Source organism: Triticum dicoccoides, chromosome 4A (genome assembly GCF_002162155.2).
Source record: "Triticum dicoccoides isolate Atlit2015 ecotype Zavitan chromosome 4A, WEW_v2.0, whole genome shotgun sequence".
NCBI classification, from domain to species: Eukaryota; Viridiplantae; Streptophyta; class Magnoliopsida; order Poales; family Poaceae; genus Triticum; species Triticum dicoccoides.
In genome coordinates, this window is record NC_041386.1 from 122,290,325 (window position 1) to 122,302,332 (window position 12,008).

General features: G+C 45.2%; 1 protein-coding gene across 2 annotated transcripts; it reads left to right on the forward strand.

The window, feature by feature from the left end:
- The first annotated feature begins 2,221 nt into the window (after positions 1-2,221).
- LOC119285360 (arogenate dehydratase/prephenate dehydratase 2, chloroplastic-like) lies at positions 2,222-6,085 on the forward strand. Of its 2 annotated transcripts, none has more exons than XR_005139464.1 (11): positions 2,222-2,572; positions 2,714-2,775; positions 2,891-2,983; positions 4,387-4,587; positions 4,672-4,755; positions 4,884-4,979; positions 5,056-5,133; positions 5,242-5,331; positions 5,413-5,476; positions 5,584-5,665; positions 5,733-5,788. XR_005139464.1 is itself a non-coding variant. In XM_037564612.1 (11 exons), the coding sequence occupies exons 1-11, from the start codon at positions 2,287-2,289 to the stop codon at positions 5,790-5,792; spliced, it is 1,200 nt and encodes a 399-aa protein (XP_037420509.1). In that variant the 5' UTR covers positions 2,229-2,286; the 3' UTR covers positions 5,793-6,085. The 2 variants fall into 2 exon arrangements, 1 of the variants encoding a protein (XP_037420509.1); XM_037564612.1 differs by having other exon boundaries at positions 2,229-2,572; positions 5,409-5,476; positions 5,733-6,085.
- Positions 6,086-12,008: the final 5,923 nt, after the last annotated feature.

Consider the following 12,008-nt stretch of genomic DNA (forward strand, 5'->3'; position numbering starts at 1 on the left):
TCATGTATATACAACATTTCTCTCTTTCCTCATTTATTGTATGCCACATCATCAAAAATTCTATGTGACAAAGTCTACCAACAACTATCTTACAACCATTGAAGATGCCCTAAGCTAAGCAACTATGCATTGGGGAGTATAGTTGGTAAGCTATAATGTGCTTAGCACCTCATCTAAGCATCCATGTATTGGCAACAGCCTAACCAGACATGAAACTATGTTTCAACAAGTGCATCTTCACACGACCACTGGAAGGGTCAATCAAAACTCCGTTTTCACACTTCTTACATGGGCATAAGATATCTTTTTTGCCTTTGCAATTCATATCTTCCAACGCCACCTCGAAGAACTCATTTATTGATCGACCCATTTCCTACAAAAGGTCTCCAACATGACTATATATATATATCTTTTGCTAACAATGGAAAACCGAAAATTGGGCATATTACTTCCTCTGTTTCTTTTTAGTCTGCATATAAGATTTGGTCAAAGTCAAACGTTGTTAACTTTGACTAAGTTTATAGAAAAAATATCAAGATTCACGATATGAAATCAATATTTGTTAGATGCATCATGAAATTAATTTTCATACTGTATAGCTTTAGTATTGTAGATGTTGATGATTTTTTCTGTGAAGTTGGTCAAATTTTATAAAGTTTGACTTTGACGAAATTTTATATGCAGACTAAAAAGAAACGGAGGGAGTACCTAGATTAGATCGATAGTTGTCGATAGATTAAATCGGTTGAGGGTAGCGGATGACCACGTGTATTATCTAGGATCTGCAGAGAGAAACAAGATTGACAAAAAATATAAGAGATCAGATGTTGAGAGCTTGAGCTAGTTAGGCACAACTATTTATACGTAGAGCTGCATATACTTATGAACACAATATCTGTGAACTGGGCCGCACTTAAAATACTGGTGACGTTGCTACAAAATCTTACACCACAAGTAGCAGACACAGTGCTGGCGTGGGTATTTTTTCTATGCCAGTAGTACTCCACGGATGGTGAGGATGATGGGGCCCACATACAGACGGCCTTGCCTAAAATTCCTACGCCAACAGTAATCACATAGCTATGATATACGATTTAAGCCGACACCAACACTATTTGAAAAAACTAATGCTGACCTCAATTAAAAATAACACGTCATCAACGAAAGTTGTAGCTAGCATTTTTTCCACTGATGTTACTAGCTACAACTGCTATAACACTATTGGGCATAGCTCTCTACTAGCACGTATTAGTAAATAACATGAAGAAACAGAAACCATAACAGTGTAGCATCCAACCTTTCTTGGGAGTTTTTTTCTTTATCTTGAAGGTTCGGATGACTCACGACTCCCATCCACACTCACGACGACGCAACGATGATGGGTTCTTCTTAGACCTTACTATTTGGCCAATGCTTTTTTGTTTGGCAATTTTATTTTTACTTTTTACTTTATATAAATGCTATTGTAAATAGTTTCGGCGATAGCTGACATACCTCTAGCTCGGAGAACCCTGCAATACGGCAAAACGTGCGAATCAACTTGTGGTTGAGTTGGTTAGGTGGACAGTGATATCCTCAACCCACCAGGGTTCAAATCCTGGTGCTCGCATTATTCCTGAATTTATTTCAGGATTTTCGGTGATATGCTTTCAGTGGGAGGAGACATTCTCGTCGACGACGAGGAGCCTACGGTGACTTCGTAAATCTCAAGATGATATGCCGGCTCAGTCTCTCGGAGGTGCTCATAAGAGTAGGGTGTGCGTGTGTGCGTTCATAGGGGTGAGTGTATGCGCGTGTATATGAGCGCTTGTGTCTGTACTGATGCTAAAAAAACCCGGCGAAACGCGATTTAAAACATTAAATACTTTCTTGGCTCTAAGTACGTACCCAACCTTCTCTAAATAGATTGGTATTAGAATTAAACGGGTACTAACTAAATCGATTCCTTGTTTCTCGCGAAAACTACTATGTATTTTCTTCGCCCTCAAGAAACCTATGTACTCGTACTTCCGTCCAGGTACACCCTTCAGTCATATCACTCGTATCTTTCGTCTTTATAGGACAGTCCTCTTTTACTATTCACTTCCAACAGTTGGCTCGTCGCCACGCACTGTTCTCCAGCCTCACCGCCCGTGCATCGTGTTCCACTTTTCCGCCACGCAAAAGAAATCTCGCGTCACGTTTGGAAAATCCCGTGGCCGTGGGATCATTTTCCTTTTCCGCTTCTCGACTTCCCCAATCGGCCACCCCCCACCCCCTCCTTCCTTCCTGGCCAGCGCGGCGGCTATGGCCTCCATGACCACACCTCGGCTCCCCTTCCTCCCCGCCCGAACCCGCTCCGCCGTCGCCGCCTCCTCCTCTTCGTCCCCCTCCTCCCCGCTACCACGCCTCTCCATCAAATGCAGCAGCTCCGCCAACGCTAACTCGGCCCCCCTCCCTTCTACATCGCGGCAGCCCCGGGCGCCCGTGGCGGACGGCGTAGGGTCCGCCGACCTCAACGGCCTCCGGGCCCCGCCTATACCTGTCGCCGACCCCCCTCTGCCCGCGTACCGCGATCCGCACGGGCTGCCTCGTAAGTCCAGCGGCGGCGCTTTTTTAGCCGATCTCCAGAAGTTCTTTTCTCGTTTGTTTATTAGTATAATATAATAACTAGACTAACTAATCAGCTGGCGCTTTCTTCATGGCGTGCGTGGTTCTGTGCTGGGGTTATTAGGGCCTCTCACTAGTGCGGATCTAATGGAGTCGAGCGGGGAGGGGCTCAAGGTTGCCTACCAGGTGCTCGACGAAACGCCTGTGCTGTTTTGGTCTCATTGCGTATTAATCTCCCTGTGTTGTGTATGTGCTCTTTTTGTTGTGAATCTGAACGGAGTCTGGTCTGGTGATTGTTCAGGGCTTCCCTGGAGCGTACAGCGAGGCTGCAGCAAAGAAGGCCTATCCAAATTGCCAGACAGTGCCCTGCGAGCACTTTGATACTGCATTTCAGGTATCCTAGTATGATCCTTTTTTGGGCCTGTTTAGATATGTTTGTGTATGCTGTTCGTGGTGCAGTGAGTTGCGCATTTTATGTTGATTCATGTCATGATTCCAGAAGATGGGACATTCAAATGAGGTTAAATGTTTGTTGATGAAATATGGTTTGGAGTTTTTTGAAATTCTCTATTTCATTAAGACTGTCGGCAAGATCGCCAGCCACCAGAACACTTACATCAACCAGCACAGATTCCACCCAAATACAACAGGTATCCTGGCCACGAGCTCCAAACCCGGCAAGGGCATGAGCAACTTTGTTACATGCACGGGGACTATAGTATAGGAACAGATAACAGAGCTGAAATTAAGCCTCAGGAACTGTCGCATGTCTCTATAGATAACACCCTCCGGTGACATATCGAAAACTGTGCTTTCCAACGCCTTAATCAGCTGCTGGCAGTCCGACTCAATTTGAATATTGATTATTCCCCACTCGGCTGCCGTCTGCAGTGCTGCTGAACAGGCCTCCGCTTCAGTCTGACTCGCACTGTACACATGAGTGAGTCTTCACGCACCTGCACCTCGTACAGCTCCTGTTCGGCCGCGTATGACAAAGCCCCAGCCGCCAGACTTTATTGTGTCGTGAAAAGCACCGTCTACATTGATTTTCAAAGTGTCTCCGACGGGACACTGCCACAATGGTAATGCTTGTCTAGCTTGCTGGTTGATGGGCTTCTCATGCAGCTTCAGTGATTCGAACGCACACTTCTTTGCCTGAATGGCTGTGCTTTCAATTGTGCTCACATTTTCCTTTTTGTTCAGTTTATTCCTCCTCTGCCACCATTTCCAAAGCATGCAAGCTACTAGCACCCTCTTCCCCTCCTCCAGGCTCAGTATTTGTTGCACGACATCCTTAGCATTAGTGCAAGTACACAAGCATGCTCCGTGTTAGTTTATTAGATGGAATATGCTAGCACTGCACAAAGAACCTATTGCTGGCACATATTCATTTGTCCATACTCCATACTCGTTCTTTTCTCGAGACAGCATGCTCATCATTTGGTCATTCATTTCTGCTGTCATTTATGTACTCGAACAAAATTATGTATTATGAAAGTACCCGTCTAGTCGAATATATACGTATGGATGGTTTGTAAGTATCTAATTTAAATATTTTTAAAGATATTGGTAGTCGAAGTTCCATAAGTTGACCCTAAATATGCTCAAAACGACATCCCTTAGGTAACCGGAGAGATTGTTTTATTAGCAAAATCTTCTTCTAAACTAGCCTTTTCAGACAGCAGTAGATCAGAGCAATTGTATTCCATATGTTGCATGGCATATTGTAATACATAGAAGGTGTATGTTGCAAAAAAAAATGTGCTGCAATTTTGATGTCTTCTGGATCTTTATCAGGCTGTTCAAAACTGGATAGTTGATAGGGCGGTACTGCCACTTGAGAATACTCTGGGTGGTAGTATACATCGGAACTATGACCTTTTACTTCGGCATGAACTGCACATAGTTGGAGAGGTTCGCCTTGCAGTTCGGCATTGCTTGTTAGCCAACCGTGGAGTGAAGATCGGGAACCTAAGAAATGTCATTAGTCATCCCCAGGTAAAACCTATTGGATAGTGTGGCCTCGATATTTTTCACTTGTTTCTGTAATAACCTTACAGGCACATTAATTTAAATTCTCAGGCTCTTGCGCAATGTGAGCATACGCTGACAGAGTTAGGAATTGAACATAGACAGGCCGTTGATGACACTGCTGGTGCAGCAAAGGTATAATGATGCTTCCTCTTTTACGCGGAATTTATCTTCTGATGGCTATATATTTGGTTCACTCTTTCAAGTGACTCATGGTGTAAAGTCATTGTCATTAACCATAACGCTATATGCTTGTTTCATAGTTAGTCGCAGAACAAATGCTCCAAGACACTGGTGCTGTTGCCAGTTCATTAGCTGCTGAACTTTATGGACTCGATATTCTTGCTGAAAATATTCAGGTATCATGATTTTAGGCTAAATTGGGACATTGTATTTTGTTCTTTATCCTCACCATAAGTCCATTATGTACCTTAGGACGAAAAAGTCAATGTCACCCGTTTTATGATGCTTGCTCGGGAACCTATTATACCCCGGGTTGATAAGCCATTCAAGGTATAGATTGCAATGGGAAGTCTCTTTCATCTTCCTTCCAGTAGTTCACTCCTTACGGAGGGGGAAAACAAAGTCGGTTGATTGGTTGCATGATCATTTGATTTTCAGACTAGTATTGTGTTTTCACTTGAAGAAGGACCTGGACAGCTCTTCAAGGCACTTGCAGTTTTTGCACTGAGGGAAATCAACCTCACCAAGGTGTATTAAATAACATTGCCTTGGTTCATCACTTGCATGTGCTTTGTATAACTCTCTAACAGTATGTTGATGTGAAGATAGAAAGCCGTCCACACAAGAAAAGGCCTTTTCGTGTAGCTGATGATGCTTTCTCCACGCGAGTCAAGTTAGATAGTAACCCTACAATCCTCGTGTTTATTCAATTTTGTTTCATTAAGTGTTACCCAAATATGAAAAGCACTAATTCTAACCATTTGATCCTTGGCTGAATAGGTACTTCGACTACCTGTTTTATGTCGATCTTGAGGCGTCTATGGCTGATCCAAAAACTCAGAATGCTCTCAGAAATTTGGAGGTGATATTTCTTGGTAGTTTTTATCTGGCGTCAAGCGAACAGTGACTCATGTTACTTTTATTTGCAGGAGTTTGCAACCTTTTTAAGAGTCCTGGGGAGCTATCCTACAGACGTGAGCGAAGCTTGAATAGCAAGTGCTTGCTGCAGATCACATGTTAGTGATTAATCAATTGTGTGCCTTTTTCTTAATCGGATAAACATCCGCCTTTTGATAGCTGTTGTTTGGTGTAATGAAATAAACATAGTTCTCCATTATAGAGTCAGAAACATGTAGCTCTCAGAGCATATTTCCTAGTACTTGGATTGGGACTTGAGCAGTCTTATTACTCATAAAATGTACGTGGGTAGTCCACAGCAGAATAGTGGATATACTCCCGGGGATTGTTCAGGTTGAGTACAATGTAGAATCAGAATACTGAACTATGCGTTGTGGGGGTCAACAAAGTGGATATAAAGTGATTGGGGGGAATACTTTCGTAAGGTTTTAAAGCCTTTATATGTTTTGGTTGTGTCGAAACTTCAAAATTACCGGGCCTTGTAGAATAGGAACTAGAGGAACAGGCGTGCTTTGCCGTGCCTGCTTATATAGTTTTATTTCGAATATTGCTTTTGGCTCTAGGGAATATATACACCTGCGTGCGAAAAAATATATTTTGGCTAGGTTATATATTTTGGAAAAGATAGATGTGTTCATTGTCTCGCCCAAATAGTACCTACAAAGTTTTAGAAGGAAAGCTTAAAGCATTTTAAGCTGTGAAAAAAAACAAGTCGAACGACAAATGTTACCTCCAAATTAATGTTACACTTAGTTTTGTTTTTCTTCACCAACGAAGCACTGCTATCCTATTCTACATGAAAATTGGCAAGCACACTTGTGTTACACTAACATAAACATCTACAAAAAAATTAGAACTTTTAGAATTTATTTACTATTTGTTTGGGATCCGAGTTTAGAATTCAGAATTTTATACTAACATGCTCCCTTGTGAATAGTAAATTCAAAAAAAAAATTCTTTCAGAGCGACCTGAAATTGTGCATATATATTCATGTGGGCTCATAAGTAAAGTCTGACAGATGAGCAAGTGAATAATTAGTGAAAGCAAGTTGGTAGTACATAGTCGCTTAGAAATTATGCATGATCAGTGCTATCTTTTGTCAAATCATGTCAGTGTTTTGTTAGGCATGCAGATTACTGAACACTGAAGATATATTGTTTGACCTGAGTATGGTATTTTGATCAGTGTGTTCCTCTAACATTGAGAAGGGGAACACATTATACGCGAATATGGGTAAATAATCCGGCTGAAGATTCCTTTCGCCAATGTTAGCTGAGTGAAACAGATCCTCAATGGGTGGTGTACTGATCTGTACCTTTGCTTGGCATAATAGAGGTTAAAGTGTTTGATTGTGCACACTGATCCTTTTCTTTAGCTGATGTCTGAATTGATCAATTCTGACTTGCGGCACTAGCCCATCCATTCTACCTCCCTGAGAAAACAAATAGAGAATACTTGTTCAGGTTCTTAAGTTGTAATGCACCAGTCCATCCATTCTACCTCAGTGTTGCACTGCTTACCTTGCGATCGACCATAACAAAGCTAACTTGTAGAGAATGGAAGAATCTGAACTTCCGAACTCCCAGATGTTTTGCGCTTCTCATACTAAGCTTCCAACGATAAGAGCATCTACAATCGGACTTGACAAATCCGGCCCCTCAAACGCCCGCGGGCGTATCCGGACGAGCCCTCATATTTTCTTTCGTGCATCCACATATCTTAAATCCGTACTCTTAAATCCATGCACGTCGATCATGCAACACAATGTTGCATGTAAATAGCAATTGTTGGTATCAAGCATAGATAGCGTTTACATAAAATTTATTTGAAGTGCCAAACCCAAGCATTGTCTCCTTGGTTGCCATTGTGGATCCACATGTGCTCCACAAGATCATTGAGTAGATGTGTGTGCATCTGCTGATCTCGAAGATTTTGATGCATCTGCAGAAAGTTCATAAGCTGAGCCGCATTTTGATCTTCCAAGATTTCAACTTGTTCTTTGGGTGCTTTGAAATCATGGCTTTGGGCAACCGTGCACTTCTACTTGGCCGAGAAAGAGAGTTGGACGCAGCAATCCCTTCTGAGCTTGAAGTAGTCGCCATGTGCCTCCACTCCCTCGACAATGCTCAAAAACAATGGTTTTCGCATGCAAAAATGGCGACGAAACCATAGATCTTCCGAGAAAGCAGGTGTGGGAGCAAAGTAGTCATTGTGCAGTAGCTTTGCTCCGGACACCCTGTTCCGGTTGATCACTCTTCTCCCTTTGATTGAGCCCTTAAAGTTGAGAATATGCTCCAGTTGCCGGTCCATTTCCTCTTGCATGCTCATGAGCATGATCATGTCCACTTCTTCATCCGAATTCGACGAATCGAATAACTCATCTTGAATCATTTTGTCAAGCTTCGTCAGTCCATACTCCTCGTCTGACGAAGCATCGGAATCCATCATTTACCTAAAAAAATCACAATAATTTCGGCCGGTCAATGTGTCGAACACATCAAGCGCAAGGCGGAGCCGAAGAGTTGGCGGACGTACCACGACAGCGTCCGGGCCGGCGACGACGCCCCCCGCGGAGACGACGGGAGCGCTCTTCCGGAGCTCGTGACGGAGAGCCTAGGAACGCCTACAGAGCGGCCGTGGCGGTGGAGCGCGAGACGGATGACACGAAGGAGGAAGAAGAGAGGATATAGCAAATGGATCCGGCTGGTCTTCGGGGTGGATTTGGTGCAATTTGGGGTAGGGTCGGGCTGTCGGGTCCAACGTGGCAGGTGTGCCCGGGCGCCCCCATATCCGCCCCATATTTGGGCTGGATATGGGGGGTGCCGGTCAGCCCAGGCGTTTGACGACTGTTTGAGGGGCCTGTTTGGGTCAAAAAATCATGACCGGGCGGCCCGCCCGGGCGTATTGTAAAAGCTAGAGTTTGGGAAACTGCACGACACCCAATACGGCTTGAGAGACTCCCAACTCTCTCAATAGAGATTGTACCCAAATAAGCTCATCCGTGGCATTGGCAACCCCCTTGTACTCTGCTTCAGTGCTACTCCGAGATACTGTGGCCTGCTTGCGCGTACTCCAGGCGATCAAGTTGCGACCAAAGAAGACAACATAGCCCCCCGTTGATCGCCGGTCATCTAGGTTCCCAGCCCAATTTGCATCAGATAACGCCGAGAGATCACTCAAGGAGGTAGGCCGAAGATGCAAGCCATAAGAGACAGTATGAGAGATGTAACGCAGTAGCTTCACAGCTGACCAGTGTGAAGTCCGAGGAGCATGAAGATACTGGCACACACGGTTGACCGCATAGAAGATGTTCGGTCGTGTGACAATCAAGTACTACAAACCACCAACAATATTTGCGGTACTCTGTAGCATCATCGGAAGGAAGCAAGGCACCATCCAAGGCTGAGAACCGACCAGTCGCAGACATAGGGGTGGTAGCATGCTTGCATTGCAACATACCGGCACGTCGCAGCAAGTCCAAGGAATACTTATGCTGAGTGAGAGTCAGGCCAGCAGGGGACCGTGAAACCTCCAGACCAAGGAAGTAATGGAGAGCACCCAGATCCTTGACAGCAAAATGACCACCCAGAGCAGACAACAGACGATCAGCGGCAGTCACCGAGGAGCTGATAAGAATAATGTCATCAACATAAACCAGCAGGTACATAGTAACCTCAGGGCGATGGAGCAGGAACAGAGACATGTCAGCAGTGGACGGAACAAACCCAAGACGTCGAAGAACCGAGCCTAGTCGGGCATGCCATGCACGAGGAGCCTGCTTAAGTCCATAAAGCACCTTAAAAGACGACACAAATGATGTGGACAAGCAGGATCAACAAAACCTGGAGGTTGCCACATGTAAACCTCTTCCACCAGGACCCCATGGAGAAAAGCATTCTGAACATCAAGCTGAGAGACCACCCTTTGGCAACAACCAAGGACATAAGCAGATGAATGGTGGTCTGTTTGACAACTGGACCGAAGGTATCCTCATAATCAAGACCATACCATTGTTTAAACCCTTTGGCCACCATCCATGCCTTGTATCGCTCAATAGAACCATCAACATGCTTCTTTACCTTAAACACCCACTTGGAGTCAATGATGTTGACACCAGACATAGGAGGGACGAAACGCCAAGTATCATTCCTCTGTAGTGCCTGAAACTCCTGCTCCATGGCACTGTGCCAATGAGGAATCTGAAGAGCCGCCTGAAAATGTCGAGGCTCAGAAGTGGGGTCAGCATCCGTCAGTGCCATACACGCCGCAATCCATGCATCCGTGCCGTCGGTGCGCTCCTTCGGCTGAACAATAGCACTCTAACTGCGCGTATGAGGATGCAGAATAGCGGTAGGCGGCAGAGGTGGCGGCGGAGACGGAGTCAATGAAGATGGCAATGATGATGCATACTGCTCTCCAGACGCAGAGTTAGTCGTGCCAGGCGACCGACCTGGTGAGGAAGGCGTGGACGCTGGATCAGCAAGCGCCGGCGGGGATGCCGACTCAGGCCCTACAGTAGAGACTGGCGCGGGCGAAGCTGGCTCGACCAGCTCGACCGTCTCAGTCGGCTCGGCCAGCGCATGACCAGCCCCATGCGGGACTGAGGTGTCAGGGCCCGGCTCGGCCAGCGTACCCATGCGGGACTGAGGTGTCAGGGCCCGACTCGGCCAGCACTGTCGGCGAGCCCGATGACGGAGGGCTGTCGCAAGCGGGCTCGGCAGATGTCGGAGGAGACGCGGGCGGCTGCTCATCCAGAAGCTCGAGGCATGCTCCTCGTCCAGTACCTGCACCATGGTTAGGTAGCAACAAGGTGGTATATGTAGCATCAACAAATTGACTAGGCAAAGGTACAACAAATTTTTCAGGTGCAGTGGGAGTGGTGGAGGTGACTGGAAGTGCGGAAAAAGGAAAACCATTCTCATCAAACACCACATCATGAGAGATGTAGACATGGTTAGAGGGAACATGAAGACACTTGTACCCTTTATGAAGAGAACTATAACCAAGAAACACACACTGTTTAGACCGAAACTCCAACTTTTGTTTGTTATATAGACGAAGATGTGGCCAACACGCACACCCAAAGACCTTGAGAAAAGTATAATCAAGGATTTCATTCAGCAAGAGTTCAAGTGGTGTTTTCATCTGACGAAGTCGTGGAGTCTGTTAATGCGAAAGCATGCAGTGGAAAACGCATCACTCCAAAACCGAAAAGGAACAGAGGCATGGGCAAGCAAAGCAAGACCAGTCTCAACTATATGGCGATGCTTACGCTCAGCTACACTGTTTTCCTGATGTGTATGAGGGCAACACACACGATGTGTAATTCCAAGCTTATTAAAGAATGAATTGAGGTTGTGATACTTACCCTCCAATCGGATTGCACATGTATGATTTGTGACTGAGCAGTCGCTCAACTTGCGCTTGGAATTGCAAGAAAACATTAAACACATCAGACTTGCGTTTAAGAAGATAAAGCCAAGTAAATCGACTGTAAGCATCAATAAAACTGACCTGGTAATTATGACCACTAAAAAAGGTTTGGGCTTGGCTCCACACATCCCAAAACACAAGTTCAAGCAGTTTATTAACTACACGGCTCGACTCTGAAAAAGGAAGTTGATGACTCTTGCCTTGCCGACAGGCATCACAAACTGCATCAACATGTTTATTGGACACAACTGGAAGCTCATGATGATGAAGTACATGGCAAACGATGGGAGTGGCGGGATGACCAAGGCGTGCATGCCAATGTGATGGAGACACACAAACACCGTTGAAAGCACTAGGAGCTGGTGGCACATCAAGTGCATAGAGACCATTATTGTGTAGTCAACCTCTTAGGAGTACGTTCGTCGTGTCCCGGTCCTTAACAAAAAAATGAAAAGGATGAAATTCAGCAAGAACATTATTATCACGAGTAAGTTTAGGAACTGAAATCAAACTACGTCAAACAGAGGGAACATGAAGGACATTAAGAAGACGTAATTGTGTGGATTGACGGGTAAGAAGTGATGCCTGACCAATATGTGAGATGTGCATACCTTCCCCATTAGCGGTGCGAACCTGATCGTGTCCATGGTATCGCTCCTGTGTACAGAGCTTGCCCATCTCACTCGTTAGGTGATTGATAGCTCCCGTATCCATGTACCAAGATGCATTAACCGGATAGGAAGGAGTATGCCCCTGTTCGTGACTTGCCAAAGCAGCATGCTTCTCATTACCCTTGCCATTGTTCCCGATCCCCAAGAAATCGTGCTTGAAGTGACGATGACACCGGGAGGCA